Source organism: Vipera ursinii, assembly GCF_947247035.1.
Source record: "Vipera ursinii genome assembly, chromosome: 2".
In the NCBI taxonomy this organism is placed as follows: Eukaryota; Metazoa; Chordata; class Lepidosauria; order Squamata; family Viperidae; genus Vipera; species Vipera ursinii.
Window position 1 is genome coordinate 286,158,230 of NC_139513.1, and position 19,602 is coordinate 286,177,831.

The following is a 19,602-nucleotide window of genomic DNA, read 5'->3' on the forward strand; positions in this document are numbered from 1 at the left end:
CAAATCTCAATTTTTTAAATCCTGTGACCTTTCTAGATGCTTTTGCCTGTTTTGGTATTCTACCAAGAGAGTGCGACCAGCTAATTAGAATAGAATAGAATAGAATAGAATAGAATAGAATAGAATAGAATAGAATAGAATAGAATAGAATAGAATAGAATAGAATAGAATAGAATAGAATATATGGAATGGAATGGAATAGAATAGAAAATGGAATAGAATAGAATAGAATAGAATAGAATAGAATAGAATAGAATAGAATAGAATAGAATAGAGAATAGAATAGAAAATGGAATAGAATAGAATAGAACAGAACAGAACAGAACAGAACAGAACAGAACAGAACAGAATAGAATAGAATAGAATAGAATAGAATAGAATAGAATAGAATATATGGAATGGAATGGAACAGAATAGAAAATGGAATAGAATAGAATAGAATAGAATAATAGAATAGAATAGAATAAAGAATAGAATAGAAAATGGAATGGAATAGAATAGAATAGAATAGAATAGAATAGAATAGAATAGAATAGAATAGAATAGAATAGAATAGAATAGAATAGAGAAAATGTGGAATGGAATGGAATGGAATGGAATAGGATAGAATAGAATAGAATAGATGGAATGGAATGGAATAGAATAGAATAAAGAATAGAATAGAAAATGGAATAGAATAGAATAGAATAGAATAGAATACAATAGAATAGAATACAATAGAATAGAGAAAATGTGGAATGGAATGGAATGGAATGGAATAGGATAGAATAGAATAGAATAGAAAATATGGAATGGAACGGAGTGCCCCATAGCGCCGTCTGGAGGGGAGGAGTTGAAAGGGTTTGGGTCCAGGATCTGACGGGGTCTGCAGGTATCTTCTCAGCTCTCCTTCTGAGCCGTACTATGGGCAGGCCTTCTTTGGAAGGTAGCCCCATTCTGCTGAAAGCTTCTGCTTCTGCTGAAACGGGCCTGCTTCTGCCCCGCAAAGGAGTCGAGAATTGGGAGCTGGCCGAGCAGGGAGATGCTGAGCCATATTTTCATTTCAGCTATTACTTCCCCTGCCAGAGATGGCTGGCAGTCGAAGAGGATGACGGTCAGATTGCCAGGGAGCTGGTCCCCGTGGCCGAAGCGTTTGTGATGAAGGATTCGGAGAACGCAGGCTCGGTCGCCACCCTCGGCCTGGAACAGAAAGGTTTGCTACGGTCCATTGGTGTGCCGTAGAAGAAACCGAGTTTCTGACTAGCACAAGCTTCAATAAACCATCATTTTTGGTTTGGGAGGGTGGTGATTTTAGAACAAAGTCTTTGGCCACCGTTTGACTTGTTGGTATTGAGGCTAGTTATAGGAATGTTTTGTGGAGTGAAGCTATGGCCAGACGGAGAGTCTGCTGTGTTTTATGGGGTTGGGGAACCGACGGAAGACAAGTTGTAGCTCAGGGTTGAACTGGGGGTGGCCTTGGTGCTCTCTGAGCTGGGTGGTTTTCTTGCAGATGTTTCATGACCCATCATCTTGCTTAGCAAGGGAAATTGGCGGGTCATAAGTCAAGAGACTACCTGTACTTAGTGCTAATAAAGAGGTTCCCAGCTGGGACCCCAAGTTCATTTTTATGAAACCCTCCTTGCTTCATTAAAAACAAAAAACGAAAAAGCTGTAAATGTGGAACGAAAAGGGAAATGAAATTTGGAATATCTCAGAAACGGCCTTTCCCAAACGGAGATTTTTCTTCGAACAGCGAATTCAACAACCTTCGCAGTAAGAGTGAAAACCGGAGACAAGAAGAACGCTGGGACCAACTCCAATGTTTTTATCGTCCTTTACGGATCCAAAGATGACACAGGTAGGAGCGAAACTCACCTTTGCCTGTTACTCAGCTGGAGGCTGGCCACTGGTTCAAGGCAGAGGTCCCCAACCTATGAACCGCAGCCCACGACCGGGCCGTGGCCTCTTGGCCACCAGGCTGCATGAGTGGCTGGCCAGTGCACGGGCACATGTGCACATGCTCACCCCCAGTCCTTGTGCCATGAGCCTCGCGCCAGCGCTAGGAGAGCTGCGTGCTGTGTACCAGTGCTAGGAAAGCTGTGAGCCTCGTGCTGGCACTAAGAGAGCCACAAGCCTCTCGCTGGCGCGAGGAGAGCTGCATGCCATGCACTGGCGCTAGGAAAGCCGAGAGCCTCTTGCTGGCAATAGCAGAGCCACGAGCCGCTTGCTGGTACTAAGAGAGCCATGAACTTCTCGCCAGTACTAGGAGAGCCACATGCCATGCACCGGCACTAGGAGAGCCACGAGCCTCTTGCCAGCACTAGGAGAGCCACGAGCCTCTTGCCACCGCTAGGAGAGCCACGAGCCTCTCGCCGGTGCTAGGAGACCCATGCGCTACGCGCTGGTGCCAGGAGAGCCGCAAGACTCTCACTGGCAGTAGCAGCCCCATTTGCGGACCGTTCATGCTCAAGGCCCCATTCGCATGCACGCAGCCACATTTGCGTTTGTGCGCATGGGTGCATAAAGGTGCCTGTCCCTCATTTTCCCACCGGGTCGCCAACCCAAAAAGGCTGGCAACCCCTGGTTTAAGGAATAGCCCAGATTGCAGGAAAATTGGCTCACTGCTTTGATTGGCTCCTTCTGCAAGTTTTTTTTTTTTTTTTGGTCTTCACATGTTGGTTTGCTCCGCGATACAGGAAGTCCTCGACTTAACCATTCATTTAATGACCGTTCCAAGTTACAACGGCGCTGCCAAAAGTGACCTATGGCCGTTTTTCACACAACCAATGCAGTATGTCCATGATCATGGGATTAAAATTCCAGATGCTTGGCAACTGGCCTGTATTTATGACGGTTGCAGCGTCCCAGGGTCACGCGATCGTCTTTTGCAATTTTCTGTCAAGGAAAGTCAGTGGGGGAAGGAGATTCACCTAACAACTGTGTTCCTACTGCAGTGATTCACTTAACAACTGTGACCAGACAGGTTGTAAAATGGGGCGAATCTCAGTTGATGTCTTGCTCAGCAACAGAAATTTTGAGCTTGGATGTGGCCGTAAGTTGAAGACTACCTGGAATGGAGTCCTGAGATGAATAGAGGATGATCTTCAAGGTTACTTTCAACTGTTTTCCTGCTGTTACTCTAAAGCACAGGTCTCCAACCTTTCTCGATTGGTGGACCGGGAGAAAAAGGAGGGGGAAGCATTTTACACGTGCACGCGCACACACAAACAGGGCCGTGAGCACATGCAACGCAAACACTCGCTAGCACCGCCCCATTTTGCCACATGGGCACTAGCACCACCCTGTTTTTGCTCCGCGGTACCCCATTTTTGCCATGGGGTATCCCGTTTTCACCGTGTGGCACCCCATTTTCACCATCTGGCGCCCAGTCTGCGTAGGGGCGGCAGCGCTAGTGCAAACGTGGAAGTGAGTGTGCGCACACACATGTATGCACTGGCCAGCCTGTTCCGTGGTCCAGTGGCTAGCAGGCCACGACCCGGTAGTGGGCCACGGCCCACAGGTTGGAGACCCTTGCTCTAAGGTAACTGAAAGCAACCTGGACAGCCCCTAAATGGACAGCTCCTTCCTCGATGCCCAAACGTGGCACTACTAGCCCCATTACAAGTTATTTTCATTTGTAACAACGGGAATGTGTGATTTAAACAAAAACAGGAACCATCTACTTGAAGGCTTCGAAGACGAACCGGAACAAATTTGAGCGAGATAAAGTCGACGTCTTTACAGTGGAATGTGTGGACCTTGGAGATCTGAAGAAGATTAAGATTGGTCATGATAATACAGGTAGGATGGCGTGAAAGTACGTGGAGACAGGTAGGATGGATCGATAGCATAATAGCGATGCCTCTGCCTATCTCCTTTTGCAAACGAAACACTTACCTGGATATAAAAAATATTCCTTCCCCAAGTCCAGAGGTTAACCCTGGAAGTTTTAGAGTACACAAAAGAACTTCAAGGCAAGAATTCTTCCTTAAAGAACATTTTATTTAGGAAACCAAGTATCGGCACTTACATAGTTGAACCCCAAACTGAGATTTCCTCCCCCTAGATACAAAGCAACAGATTGCAATTCCAACCCCACAAGAGCTATTATAAATCACATTCCCCAATTAGCACAAACCCTCTGGCCCCCTCAGCCCCCCCAAAAACAATTATCAGAACACGTCCTCGAGTTCCCACACTTCCACCTCTGAACTCTAAAAGACTGGAAAGGCACATTAAAAGCAAAAGTAAAAATGGCTGCTGGTTCTCAGTTGTCAGAGCGACGATATCCATTGATGTTGACATTACCTTTGTTCTAGAGCAGGGCTGTCCAAATTTGGCAAATTGGAGACTTATGGACTTCAGCTCCAGAGTTCCCCAGCCAGCATTAGTTGAGGTCCACAAGTCTTACACTCGGCGAGTTTTGAGAACTCTACTCTGGAACAGTTCTCCATGGTCCAGTGAAAGTACCAAGGAAGGAGAATAGTTGTAGGTCAGGATTTAAATGAGGGGTCCTTGGTGCTCTCCAAGCTTGATGGTTTTCTTGCAAATGTTTCATAATGTTAACTAGGTCACATCATCAGGGCTAGTAAGGCCTCCTTTGTCTGAAATGGTCTAGACCAGGGGTAGGCAACCTTGGCTCTTTTATGACTGGTGGACTTCAACTCCCAGAATTCCTGAGCCAGCATGGGGGAACTATGGCCCCTTCATGACTGGTGGACTTCAACTCCCAGAATTCCTGAGCCAGCATGGGGGAACTATGGCCTCTTTATGACTGGTGGACTTCAACTCCCAGAATTCCTGAGCCAGCACAGGGGAACTATGGCCCCTTCATGACTTGTGGACTTCAACTCCCAGAATTCCTGAGCCAGCATGGGGGAACCATGGCCCCTTAATGACTGGTGGACTTCAACTCCCAGAATTCCTGAGCCAGCATGGGGGAACTATGGCCTCTTTATGACTCGTGGACTTCAACTCCCAGAATTCCTGAGCCAGCATGGCTCAGTTTGGAAACCTCTCCGTTTCCCCTCAGCATGGCTGGTTCAGGAATTCTGGGAGTTGAAGTCCACAAGTCATAAAAGAGCCAAGGTTGCCTACCCCTGGTCTAGGGTTTCCTGCCTGAGCAGGGGGCTGGACTAGATGACCACCAAGGTCCCCTCCAGCTCTGTTTATTCTGTTATTCTTTGTAGGTAATTCTGAGGGATGGTTTTTAGACTGGGTAGAGGTGGACGCTCCATGCCTTGGATTGTGCCTGAAGTTTCCCTGTGGCCGTTGGCTGGATAAAGCTGAAGATGACGGAGCAATTGAAAGAATCTTGTTTCCTGCACAGCTGCAAACAAGGACTTACACCCCATGTGAGTAGTAGGGTAGCAGGTCAGCCTGCATTAGGTCTGATAGAAATACAGGCACAGGTAAGTCCTCAACTTACAACAGTTCATTTCGTGACCGTTCAAAGCTACAGCGGCACTGGAAAAAGGGACTTACAAAGTTTGTTTTCTACACTGACGACCGTTGCAGCATCCCTCTGGTCAAAATTCAGACGCTTGGCAGCTGACTCCTATTTATGACGGTTGCAGTGTGTCCAGGTCACGTGATCCCGTTTTGTGACCTCCTGACAAGCAAAGGCAATGAATGGGGGAAGCCAGATTCATTTAATGACCAAATGATTCACGGAACAACTGCAGTGAGTCGCTTCAGCAAGGTTGTAAAACGGGGCAAAATTCACTTAACACTTAGCAACGCTAAATTCGGGTTCAGTTGTGATTGTAAGTAGAGGACTGTCAATATTAGAAAAGCAGGACGCAGCAGGAAAAAGGGTGATTATTTACTAATTGGTGTAGATTCCTGCCAGCCACAGGGATTCATTCCTGATCTGGTTGAGTTAGGCCAGGGGTCTTCAATCTTGGCCCTTTTGTGACTGGTGGACTTCAACTCCCAGAATTCCTCAGTTGGCCATTTTGATGAAAGTGCGGGCTTGGATCCAGACCAGGAGTCTTCAAACGTGGGCCCTTTCATGACTGGTGGAGTTCAACTCCCAGAATTCCTCAGTCGGCCATTTTGATGAAACTGGGGGCTTGGATCCAGACCAGGGGTCTTCAAACTTGGCTCTTTTATGACTGGTGGACTTCAACTCCCAGAATTCCTCAGTCAGCCATTTTGATGAAACTGCGGGCTTTTACTCGTGTGGGATCAAGTTTTGTGATGAGAGGGAGAGTTGAGGAAAACTTCTCTCTATGTAGAATATGAGCTCTAGGCTATTCCTCAGTCGGCCATTTTGATGAAACTGCGGGCTTGGATCCAGATTCTCAGGGGTCTTCAAACCTGACCTTTTTATGACTGGTGGACTTCCACTCCCAGAATTCCTCAGTCGGCCATTTTGATGAAACTGCGGACTTGGATCCAGACTTGGGGTCTTCAAACTTGGCCCTTTTATGACTGGTGGACTTCCACTCCCAGAATTCCTCAGTCGGCCATTTTGATGAAACTGCGGACTTGGATCCAGACCAGGGGTCTTCAAACTTGGCCCTTTTATGACTGGTGGACTTCGACTCCCAGAATTCCTCACTCGGCCATTTTGATGAAACTGCGGACTTGGATCCAGACTTGGTGTCTTCAAACTTGGCCCTTTTATGACTTGGGGACTCCCAGAATTCCTCAGCCAGGCATGCTGGCTGAGGAATTCTGGGAGTTGAAGTCCACCAGTCATAAAAGGGCCCAGTTTGAAAACCCCTGTCATAACTCAATCAGGATTCTCAACCTTGGTAAAATGTATTTTCTTGACCATCAGTGTGATGCTGATCATGAAGAAGAGCAATCACATCCTTCTCATATCATCCATTTCGTTTTGTTTTCATCTGGCCAGTTGTTCCCTACGAAATCACGGTTTACACCAGTGACATTTTTGGAGCAGGAACCGACGCTGATGTCTTTGTCGTTCTGTATGGGGCTGACGGTGTTTGTACTCAACAGAAGTCCTTGTGCCAAAACAAGAGAGAACAAAGGATGTTCTTTAAGAGGAATTCTGTAAATCAGTTCGTTGTGGAGGTAAGAGAAAATGTCCTTTGGATGCTTCCAGCAACCTGGGATCCACGTGGCAGAGATGAAGGAGGACCAGAAGAGGCTAGATTGCAAGAAATGGTCAGAACAGAACAGAATAACAGAGTTGGAAGGGACCTTGGAGGTCTTCTAGTCCAGCCCTCTGCTCAAGCAAGAGCCCCAATACCATTCCGGACAAGTGGCTGTCCAGTCTCTTCTTGAAAGCCTCCACAGATGGAACATCCACAACCTCTGAAAGGAAGTTTTTTCCACGGTTAATTGTTCTCACTGTTAGGAAATTTCTCCTTAGTTCTAACTTGGACCTCTATTTATTTATTTATTTATTTATTAAATTTATATACCGCCCTTCTCCCAGAGGACTCAGGAGGGTGAACAGGGCATATAAATAGAAATACAAAAGTTAAAAAGGGATTAAATAATTGCCCAATTAAAACAATCACAATATAAAACCCATTAAAACCCTAACGTTCCCCCATCCTTGATTAGTTTCCATCCATTGTTTCTTTTCTTGTCTTCAGGAGCTTTAGAAAATAGAATGGAGTGGAGTGGAGTGGAATGGAATGGAATGGAATGGAATGGAATAGAATAGAATAGAATAGAATAGAATAGAATAGAATAGAATAGAATAGAATAGAATAGAATAGAATAGAATAGAATAGAATAGAATAGAATAGAATAGAATAGCTGGAAGGGACCTTGGAGGTCTTCTAGTCTAGCCCCCTGCTCAAGCAGAAGACCCTCTACCATCTCAGACACGTGACTCTCCAGTCTCTTCTTAAAAATCTCTAGTGATGGAGCACCCACAATTTCTGGTGGCAAGCTGTTCCACTGGTTAATTGTCCTCCCTGTTAGGAAGTTCCTACATCATTCGTCGTGGGACTACCAATTCCCACGACGGGGAAAGGCAGCAGGCGGAGAGACAGGGGGCCATATCGTTACCGGGAGGGCCGTCTCCGCTGTTTACAAGCGGTGAGGCGCTCCGACCCTCTGGTTCTTCCCCGAGGTCCCGGGAGCGGGGATGTGCAGCCTCCTGAGCTCCGGCTGGTGTACCTGAATGCCAGGTCCGTGGTTAATAAAGCTCCCCTCGTTAGGGATTTAGTTGAGGGTGAGCATGCGGACCTGGCTTGCATCACGGAGACTTGGTTGGGCCTAGAGGGTGGGGTCCCTCTGGTTGACCTCTGCCCACCAGGTTTCCGGGTGCTACACCGGCCACGAGCTCAAGGTAGGGGTGGGGGAGTGGCGGTTACCATTAGGGAGACCTTATGTCCGCGGGAGACCACCGTTCCTCAGATAGTCGGGTGTGAGTCTCTCTTCATGAGATTTGGTCCTGGGGCGCAGTTGGGCTTGCTGCTGGTGTACATTTCGCCTAGTCGCACAGCTGCAGCCCTGCCCGAGCTGCTCGATATCCTCTCAGGTTTGGTGGTTGAGTTTCCCAAACTTATAGTTTTGGGAGACTTCAATCTACCATCCCTGGGAGGTTCATCTGAGCTAGCTCGGGAGTTCATGGCTTCCATGGCGGCCATGGACCTGACGCAAGTAATTTCAGAGCCAACTCATGAGGGAGGCCACACCCTTGACCTGATTTTTTTATCTAGACGGTGGTTGGATGATCTAGGTGGGGGCTCTCCATTTATTATGCCCCTGTCATGGACCGATCATCATCTCCTGCGGCTGGTCTTCCGCTTTGCCACCCCCCGCCGTGGGGACACGGAGCCAATTAGATGGTACCGCCCCAGACGCTTAATGGATCCTGATAGATTCCAAGCGGCGCTGGGGTCCCCACCTGCCTCCACTGCTCACAGCTCGGCGGATGCCTTAGTGGAAGCCTGGGAAAGGGCAGCCACTGAGGCACTTGACCGGGTTGTACCCTTGCGGCCCCTGACCCGGCGCAGACCCCAGCGAGCTCCATGGTTCTCCGCGGAGCTCTGGGAGATGAAGCGCCGGAAACGGGGCCTAGAGAGCTGCTGGAGGTCTAGCCGATCCGAACCCGACCGGTTGCGGTTAAGAACCTATATTAGGTCTTATCTCGCTGCGATGAGGGTGGCGAGGTGTAATTACTTCTCCACCCTCATCGCGTCCGCAGATAATCGCCCGGCCGCCTTGTTTAGGGTGACTCGCTCACTTCTTAATCAGGAGGTGAGGGAGGATCCCTTGCAAGGTCGTGCCGAGGAATTTAGCCATCATCTGTCGGATAAAATCGCTCGGATTCGGACCGGTTTGGACTCCAGCTGGGCAGAGTCGGGCGATCAGGACACGGGCGGTCTTGTCAATGTTATCTGGGAAGAGTTTGATTCTGTGACCCCTGATGAAGTGGACAGGATTATGAGGAGGCTGAGCTCCTCCACATGTTTGTTGGACCCGTGCCCTTCCTGGCTGGTTTATGCAGCTAGGGAGAGGACACGAGGCTGGCTCCAGGCGGTTATATCTGCTTCTTTGAGTGAGGGTTATTTCCCCACCTTCTTGAAGGAGGCGGTGGTGAGACCTCTCCTCAAGAAGCCTGCCCTGGACCCAGCCGTTTTGAACAACTTTTGTCCAGTCTCCAACCTTCGCTTTCTTGCGAAGGTTGTTGAGAGTGTGGTGGCGCATCAGCTCCCTCTGGTCCTGGATGAAGCGGATTATCTGGACCCCTACCAATCGGGTTTCAGGCCCGGGTACAGCACGGAGACGGCATTGGTCGCTCTGGTGAATGATCTCTGGAGGGCGCGGGATAGGGGACATTCCTCTGTCCTAGTCCTATTAGACCTCTCAGCGGCTTTCGATACCATCGACCATGGTATCTTGCTGCGGCGTCTCAGGGGACTGGGAGTGGGAGGCACAGTTCTTCAGTGGTTCTCCTCCTATCTCCTGGGACGCTCGGAGTCGGTGTTGGCAGGGGGGCAGAGATCGGCCCCTAGGTCTCTCGTTTGTGGAGTTCCTCAGGGGTCGGTTCTCTCGCCTCTCCTGTTCAACATCTATATGAAACCGCTGGGTGAGATCATTCGTGGTTTTGGAGTTGGGTATCATCAGTATGCCGATGATACCCAACTTTTCTTTTCGACCCCAAACCACCCCAGTGATGCCCTCGCTGTGATGTCCCGTTGCCTGGAGGCGGTTCGGGTCTGGATGGGGAGGAACAGACTTCAGCTTAACCCTGACAAGACTGAGTGGCTGTGCATTCCGGCATCGCGGGACATTCCAAATGTTCCACCTCTTTCTATGGGGGGTGAGCTCTTACCCCCCGTGGATAGGGCTCGCAACTTGGGAGTCCTCCTAGATTCACGGCTTACTTTGGAAGAGCATATAGTGGCCGTGACTAGGGGGGCTTTCGCCCAGGTTCGCCTGGTGCGCCAGTTGCGGCCCTATCTGAACCGGGATGCCCTGTGTACGGTCACTCATGCGCTCGTGACCTCTCGCCTTGATTACTGTAATGCTCTCTACATGGGGCTTCCCTTGAAGACCACTCGGAGGCTCCAACTGGTACAGAATGCGGCCGCGAGAGTTGTCTTGGGAGTTTCCCGGTACTCCCATGTTACACCTTTTGCTCCGCGAGCTGCATTGGTTGCCAGTTGTCTTTCGGGTGAGGTTCAAGGTGTTGGTTACGACCTTTAAGGCCCTACATGGCATGGGTCCGGGATACCTCGGGGACCACCTGCTGCCGGCATCGACTCCCCTCCGCCCTGTGCGTTCCCACAGAGAGGGCCTCCTCAGGGTGCCGCCAGTCAGGGAATGTCGACTGGTGGCCCCCAGGGGGAGGGCCTTCTCTGTGGGGGCTCCGGCATTATGGAATCAACTGCCGGTGGAGCTCCGGATGGCACCAGACCTCCGAACTTTCCGTCGGGGCCTGAAGACCCACCTGTTCGAATTAGCTGGTCTGGCCTGATGGGGGATTATGGGTTTTTAATTGTTTTTAATTTGTACCACTGTTTTATTGGGCATGGGTTTAATTCCTTTTTTAATTTTTGTATTCTCTTTTTGATATATGCCCTGTGAACCGCCCTGAGTCCCTACCAAGGAGAAGGGCGGTATATAAATCAAATAAACTATAACTATAACTAACTATTCCAGGTTGCCTCTCTCTTTTTTTTAATTAAATCTTTATTTACATTTCGTGTTAAAAACACACCATACACCAACAAAGATAAAAAAACATTTACAATATACAAAAACCGAAGAAATCAAAAAATTGAAAACCATTTCAAAAATTTTACATTATATCTACTTCTAAACTAACAATTATATTCCGCTCATTAAGTCTCTTATAACCATCCAACTCCAAAGCTTATTCATTAACAAAGACTATATCACTTCATTTTTGACCAACCTCCAAGCCACCCTCATTTCTTCAATCTTTTATCCATCCAAATATACCATTTATTCCATGATAGAAATGCTGGTGTCTCTTCTTTACCCTTCAACTTCTTGGTCAATGTGTCTGCTTCTGCACAATCAAGTATTCTCCTAATTATAACTTCATCCGGCGGGGTATGATTTGCCTTCCAAAATTGAGCATGCCCCATCCTTGCCACCGTTAAGATATGTGAAACCAAATACCATATATCCTTCTTAATATTTCCAGGCCTTGGAGCCAAGCAGATACGTCTCTGGTTTAAGATCAACTAAACACTCAGGTTGCCTCTCTCCTTGGTCACTTTCCAACCATTGTTTCTCGTCCTTCCCTCTGGTGCTTTGGAGAATAGTTGGACCCCCTCCTCTTCTTTCTGGCAGCCCCTCAGATGCTGGAACGCTGCTAACATGTCTCCCCTATTTCTTCTTTTCTTTGGACTAGCCCAGGGGTCAGCAACCTGAAACAGTGAAAGAGCCACTCGGAACCAGTTACCCTCACAAAAGGAAAAACTGGGGGCCGCAAAAAATGTGTGCGCATGCATGTACATGCGCACATGCGCAGAACAGGGTTTGACTGAAGAGTGGAGCCAAGGCGAGATATGCACCTACCCTGCATATTTGAATTTTGGTTGAACTTTTTTAGTCCCACTTTTTTTTTTTTGGACTGCACATGGCAGAGGACTGCGAGCTGCAGGAGACGGCTGAAAGAGCCGCATGCGGCTCCGGAGCCGTGGGTTGCAGACCTGTGGACTAGCCAAACTCGAGTCCCGCAGCCGTTCTTCATACGTTTTAGTCTCCAGGCCTAGTATTTGGGGGATGATATTGAGCATAGAAATAAATCAAATGAAGAGGGCAATTATTATAAAATTGTACATGATGTAAAACAGGGGGCTCCTTTTGGGGTGGGGGAGGCATCGTATTTGGAATTTGGAGAGCATGTTATGGGGGATGCATAACTTGCTTTGGGGATGTAGCACAAAACATTAGCTCCCCAGAAAGCAAACTTTTGAAGCCGACCTCATAGTCCTCAGCTTCTTCTAGTCTTTTCTGAGAATGTGAACAGAATTGCAAACCAAATGCCGAGTGTTTTTTTTTGTCTTTTGATGCTCATATTTGTTACAGCAGAGCGGTTGGCAACACCAGCTCACAATCGCTGATTGCTCTTTGTATCTGAAGACATCTCTAAATTTTTGGAAGCTGGTTTGCGAGTTTATGTAGCTCTTTTTTTTAAAAAGAAAACCTTGATAATATAAAATGTAGACACATAGATAATTGAGTTTTTGTTTCCAGTTTATTTTAGTAGAAGGTGTCTGAACATTTATTAACACTGGTGCCATTGTGTTCTAGATCCCTCTCTCTCTCTCTCTCTCTCTCTCTCTCTCTCTCTCTCTCTCTCTCTCTCTCTCTCTCTTTCTCAAAGTTTGATTTGACAAATATGAAATATGGAGAGGAGGAAAAGAAAAACAAAAGAAAACAAATCAATGTAACCTGTTTGTAAGAATATACAGAGGGCAGGATGGAAGGTAATCAAGGAGAGAAGCAAGAAACTTCTTGACAGTGAGAACAATTAACCGGTGGAACAGACGTTGCCTCCAGAAATTGTAGGTGCTCCATCACTGGAGCACCTACATTTTAAGAAGAGACTAGACATTCACCTGTCTGAGATGGTATAGGTTCTCCTGCTTGAGCGGGGGGCTGGACTAGAAGACCTCCAAGGTCCCTTCCAGCTCTATTCTATTCTATTCTATTCTATTCTATTCTATTCTATTCTATTCTATTCTATTCTATTCTATTCTATTCTATTCTATTCTATTCTATTCTATTCTATTCTCTATTCTCTATTCTGTTTCTATTTTATTCTGTTCTGTTCTGTTTCTATTCTATTCTGTTCCGTTCTGTTCCATTCCATGTATTCTGTTCTATTCTATTCTATTCCAGTGATTAATTGTTCGAACTTTCAGGAAATTCCTCCTTAGTTCCAGGTTGCTTCTCTCCTTGATTAGTTTCCATCCGTTGCTCCTTGTCCTGCCTTCGGGTGCTTTGGAGAACAGCTTGACTCCCTCTTCTTTGGGGCAGCCCCTGAGATACTGGAAGACGGCTATCATGTCACCCCTTGTCCTTCCTTGCATTAAACTAAAGTCATACCCAATTCCAGCAACCGTTCTTTATATGTTTTAGCCTCCAGTTGCCTGATCATCTTTGTTATTGTCCCCTAAGCATTTTATGGGTTGTTTTTGTGAATTGCATGCATTCATGCTATATTTGTCACACAAAATCAAAATAAAATGAAACCCATCCAAGGTGGCTGCATTTGGAGGGTCCATCAGAGTGTTTATTGTCATTTTATCCCATTAGGAAAAAAAATAAAATGTGAATTAAAGGGGAAAAAAATGAATTGTATTTTGGACTTTAAGAAAACTGCTTCGGCTAATTCCGTAACCCCTTTTTCCCCTAAATTTCTTCAGCTAGAAGACGTTGGAGACATCCTTGAAAAGATCCGCATTGGGCACGACGGCTCCGGGATCAATTCAGGCTGGCATCTTGATCAGGTGGATATACGGAGGCTATTACCCAATGGAAAGGTAAGGAGGAATTTTTTGCAATGTGTATTTCTTCCACCCAAGTCTCTTTTCTACTTTGCCTAAGGCAGATGCTTGTCGAATAAATCAGTCACCAGTTCAAATTTCAGTCCTGCCAAGAATGTAGATGGTGGCTTTATAAAGGCACAACACGGGTCGTCCTTGACTTACAATCGTTGTTTAGTGACCATTTGGATATTAACAGTATGGGTTGGGCACATCCACAAAATAGTTTCCTTAGAGACCTGGTGATTTAACAATAGACCACTTTCCTGTTCTTTCTTTCTTTCTTTCTTTCTTTCTTTCTTTCTTTCTTTCTTTCTTTCTTTCTTTCTTTCTTTCTTTCTTTCTTTCTTTCTTCCTTCCTTCCTTCCTTCTTTTCTTCCTTCCTTCTTTCTTTTCTTCCTTCCCTTCCCTTCCTTCCTCCCTCCCTCTCTCTCTTTCTTTCTCTTTTCTTCTTTCTTTCTTTCTTTCTTTCTTTCTTCCTTCCTTCCTTCCTTCCTTCCATCCATCCTTCCTTCCTTCCTTCCCCTTCCTCCCTCCCTCCCTCTCTCTCTTTCTTTCTCTTTTCTTCTTTCTTTCTTTCTTTCTTTCTTTCTTTCTTTCTTTCTTTCTTCTTTCCTTCCTTCCTTCTTTCTTTTCTTCCTTTCTTCCCCTTCCTCCCTCCCTCCCTCCCTCTTTTTCTTTTTTTCTTTCTTTCTTTCTTTTCTTTTCCTTCCTTCCTTCCTTCCTTCCTTCCTTCCTTCCTTCCTCCCTCCCTCCCTCCCTCTTTTTTCTTTTTTTCTTTCTCTTTCTTTCTTTTCTTTTTCCTTCCTTCCTTCCTTCCTTCTTTCCTTCCTCCCTCCCTCCCTCCCTCTTTTTTCTTTTTTTCTTTCTTTCTCTTTCTTTCTTTTCTTTTTCCTTCCTTCCTTCCTTCCTTCCTTCCTTCCTTCCTTCCTTCCTTCCTTCCTTCCTTCCTCCCTCCCTCCCTCCCTCCCCCCTCTCTCTTTCTTTCTTTCCTTCTTTCCTTCGTTCTTTCTTTCTTTCTTTCTTTATTTCTTTCCTTCCTTCCTCGCTCTGTCTCTTTCTTTGAAAAGAACTTTGGAAACCCAAATGAATATTGTTTTTAAAGTCAGGTAGGCGGAAGGGGGCTGTCTGCAGGCACTGTAGGGGCTCCAGAGACCACGTTGCCTAAGCAGAGCCACCTAATAAAGCTGCAGCAGATTGAGAGATCAACTGCAATCGATGAATGGAACGGAGCCAGCAGCTCCATCAAGGGACGTGGAGATAAATGCGACAGCATCTCCCTCTCATCCCTGGAACAAATGAGATTGCGTTGGCACGCATTATGCACAGTTCGCTTCTTACGGCCCTCCATTTACTAGCAGGAGCAGCGTTATCCGCTCTCAGTAGACAGATCTCTCCAAGAACAACTGCAGCTTTATTATACAGATAGTCCTCCACTTACATCCATTCATTTAGTGACCGTTCGAAGCTACAATGGCACTGGGGAAAAATGTGACTTATGACCATTTTTTTCACGCTTGGGACCGTTGCGGCATCCCCGTGCTCACGTGATCAAAGTTCAGACCCGTGTCAACCGGCTCCTACTTATGACGGTTGCAGTGTCCTGGGGTCGTGTCATCCCCTTCTGCATCCTTCCGACAAGTGAAGGCAGATTCACTTAACGGCCAAGTTGCTAACCTAACCACTGCGGTGATTCCCTTAACAGCTGTAGCAAGAAAGGTTGCAAAATGGGGTAAGCCTCCTTAACAACTGCCTCAGCAATAAAAAAAAATGGGGGACGCTCTTGTCGTCATAGGTTGAGGACTACCTGGACACGCATCAGGCAGGAGAGAAGCTAGCAGCCCCAGGGCTGTCGTCTCTCAGCTCCTTGGTCTGTTGCCTTAAGGGCCACTGCCAGCGAAATGGGAAGCTGAGTGAAAGGGCAGAAACAGTCCAAAATCTGGGGCAGTTTGGAGAGGAGAATTAGATAGAAAGGAGGAGGAGATAATAATAATAATAATAATAATAATAATAATAATAATAATAATAATAATAATAATAATAATAATAATAATAATAATAGACTGATTACAAAGCTAGACATGACCGAGTCGCTAAACTAATCCACTGGGCATTGTGTAAAAAATACGACTTGCCTGTGTCCGAAAAGTCGTGGGAACATAGGGTGGAAAAAGTTGTCGAGAATGAGAGGGTGAAGATCTTGTGGGACTCCTGAATACAGACAGATCGCCATTTGGAACACAACACGCCAGATATCACAGTTGTAGAGAACCGAAGCGTACAGCTGATTGATATCGCTGTACCAGGAGATGCCAGAGTTGAAGAAAAAGAACTGGGAAAAATTACGAAATACCGCGACCTGGCCATCGAAACTGCGTGATTATGGATGAAATGTGTAACAGTGACACCCATTGTCATTGGGGCACTGGGAACTATGTCCAAAAACTTTACAAAACACATCAATAACTCCAGCAAAGCTACAAAAAACTGCACTACTCGGAACATCTTACATTTTAAGGAGATACCTGGTTGATACCTATTATGCTGGCAGCAACCCGTGCCAACCATTAGCGCCAGTCAGTTTGAGTGTTCAGTTGACTGAGTTTCATGTTTTATGAATAAAAGAATAATAATAATAATAATAATAATAATAATAATAATAATAATAATAATAATAAATAAGTTGGAAGGGACCTTGGAGGTCATCTAGTCCAACCCCCTGCTCAGGCAGGAGACCCTATACCATTTCAGACCAATGGCTGTCCAGCCTCTTTATGAAAACTTCCAGTGTTGGAACATTCACAGCTTCTGGAGGCAAGGAGTTCCGCTGGTTAATTGTTCTCTCTGTCTGGAAGTTCCTCCTTAGTTCCAGGTTGCTTCTCTCCTTGGTTAGTAATCCTCCTCCTCACTGTTAGGAAACTTCTCCTTAGTTCTATCATGTCACCCCTCACCCTTCTCTTCGTTAAACTAGACATGCCCAATTCCAGCAACCGTTCCTTATACGTTTTAGCTAGATGCACAAAAAAAGGGTCCGGGGAAAAAAAAAAGAATGCTTGCATGGATACTAAAGCAAGAATAAATGCAAAGGAAACCATGCAAAGTTAGACCTTCCGGGATGGAATCAGCAGCCAAGTCTTTTTGTCGCAACAGATGCTAGAGGAGACCATGGGGGGATGTTGCCTCAAATATAATTTGAAAAGATGCCTTCTCTTGAGAGTGCCAGCATTCCCCCCCCACACACACCCCAATTGATTCTCAGTCATTTTTCTTGTCTTGTGATAGTGATAATTATACAAGCAGCATGGTAATTTTCTCTCTCAAAGTGAAAGAAGCTTACCAAAAAAAAAAAGAACAATAAAACTCTCTTCTGTCTCCCCACTTAGTTTGATTATTGGCCACTTTTATAAACAGTTATAATAGTTATAAAGAGTCTTCCTGGCAACAGCACGGAATTGATTTCCCATAATCTTCTTGTAAGAAAGTGTTTTTCTGAGACTTCCAGATAGCCTCTCAGCTTGGGGTGATCCTGATCAGGTTTTTTGTTGTTGTTGTTGTTGTTCAATATTTTATTAATGTTTTTAGAGTCACAAATCCTTAATGTTTTATCAGCAACGTATTGTCTGAGTTCCAAAGTTTAGTTCACTTAATACATGTTAAACTCCTTTCGCTTTACCTTGTTTTTCTAGCCATAGATAAAAGGTATCCCATGTTCTAAAAGCAGGGGTCCCCAACCTTGGCAACTTCTAAGACTTGTGGACTTCAACTCCCAGAATTCCTCAGCCAGCTTTCTGGGAGTTGAAGTCCCCATGTCTTAAAGTAGCCAAGGTTGTAGACCCTTATTCTAAAGCAGGGGTCTTCAAACTTGGCCCTTTTATGACTTTTGGATTTCAACTCCCAGAATTCCTCAGCCAGCATGCACGCTGGCTGAGGAATTCTGGGAGTTGAAGTCCCCAAGTCGTAAAAGGGCCAAGTTTGAAGACCCCTGATCTAGAGTATTCTGAATCTGCTTTCTCGTTCATTTCCAGTGTCAGTCTGTCCATTTCTGCGCAATCTAAAGTTTTCTTAATTATCTCTTCCTCCGCTGGTAATTCTTCATCTTTCCAAGGTTGAGCAAATACAATTCCTCGCTGCAGTTAATACACGTAACATTAAATATACACATTCCATATCATCATTTCCTACAATTATACCTAACAAAAATAATTCTGGCTTAAAATCTATGTTCTGAGAGGGGTTTTCCAAAGAGAGTGAAGTGCTGCTCTCCACCATGATCTGGAAAGCATAAAGACGTGTTAGGTGGTGCTTTTGGTCACCACAATATTAAAAAGGTTGTTGAGAGTCTAGAAAGAGTGCAGAGAAGAGCAACAAGGATGATTAAGGGGCTTAAGGATAAAACATGAAGGACGGTTGCTGGAATTGGGTAGGTCTACTTTAAGGAAGAGAAAGATGTGGAGGTGACATGGCAGCAATTCTTCCAATATCTCAGTGGTTGCCCCAGAGAAGAGAGAGTCAAGCTATGTCTAGTCTAATGAAAACAAGGACGAGGTGTAACGTGGTAGCAGTCTTCCAATATTTGAGGGGTTGCCACAAAGAATAACAGAGTTAGAAAGGGACCTTGAAGGGACCTTGTAGGTCTTCTAGTCCAACCCCCTGCTCAAGCAGGAGACCCTATGCCATTTCAGACAAATGACCATCTAATATCTTCTTGAAAAGCTTCAGTGATGGAGCACCCACAACGTCTGGTGGCAAGCTGTTCCACTGGTTAACTCTCCTCAGTGTTAAGGAAGTTTCTCCTTGGTTCGAGGTTGCTTCTCTCTTTGATTAGTTTCCATCCCTTGCTTCTCGTCCTGCCTTCTTCTGGTGCTTGGGAGAATAGCTTGACTCCCTCTTCTTTCAGGCAGACCCTTAAATATCGGGAAACTGCTATCATGTCACCCCTAGTCCTTCTTTCCATTAAACTATACATGCCCAATTCCTGCAACCATTGTTCATATGTTTTAGCCTCCAGTCCCCCAATCATCTTTGTTGCTGTTCTCTGTACCCTTTCTAGACTCTCAACATCTTTTTTACATCGTGGTGACCAAAACTGGATGCCAGATTCCAAGTGTGGCCTTACCAAGGCCTTGTAAAGTGGTATTAACACGTCACGTGATCTTGATTCTGTCCCTCTATTAATGCAGCCTAGCACTGTGTTGGCTTTTTTGGCAGCTGCAGCACACGGCTGGCTTCTATTGAAGGGATTGTCTACTAGGACTCTGAGATCCCTCTTGCAGTTAATACTATTGAGCCAGGAAGAGCAGGTCATCCTAATTTCCAAAGTGCCCGAAGGCAGGACAAGAAGCAACAGATGGAAACTAACCAAAGAGAGAAGCAACCTAGAACTAAGGAGAAACTTCCTGACAGTTGGAACAATTAACCAGTGGAACAACCCGCCTCCAGAAGCGGTGAATGCTCCAACACTGGAAGTTTTTAAGAAGAGATTGGACAAGCCATTTGTCTGAAATGGTATAGGGTTTCCTGCCTGAGCAGGGGGATGGACTAGATGACCTCCAAGGTCCCTTCCAACTCTATTATTCTGCTCTCCCACGCTTAGAAGTAATAAAGCAGACATGTCAAACACAAGGCCCGGGTGCCAGATCTGGCCCGCAAAGTGGTTTCA

General features: G+C 45.9%; 1 protein-coding gene across 1 annotated transcript in view; it reads left to right on the forward strand.

The window, feature by feature from the left end:
- Positions 1–19,602, forward strand: part of LOXHD1 (lipoxygenase homology PLAT domains 1) — a gene marked incomplete at its 3' end in the record, with an annotated part of 173,043 nt that overhangs the window by 97,587 nt on the left and 55,854 nt on the right. The window contains exons 22-27 of the mRNA XM_083351181.1: positions 1,047–1,192; positions 1,733–1,837; positions 3,652–3,780; positions 5,169–5,333; positions 6,842–7,023; positions 13,824–13,940. Coding sequence (XP_083207307.1) covers positions 1,047–1,192; positions 1,733–1,837; positions 3,652–3,780; positions 5,169–5,333; positions 6,842–7,023; positions 13,824–13,940 — 844 coding nt within the window. The remainder of the gene's footprint in view (positions 1–1,046; positions 1,193–1,732; positions 1,838–3,651; positions 3,781–5,168; positions 5,334–6,841; positions 7,024–13,823; positions 13,941–19,602) is intronic.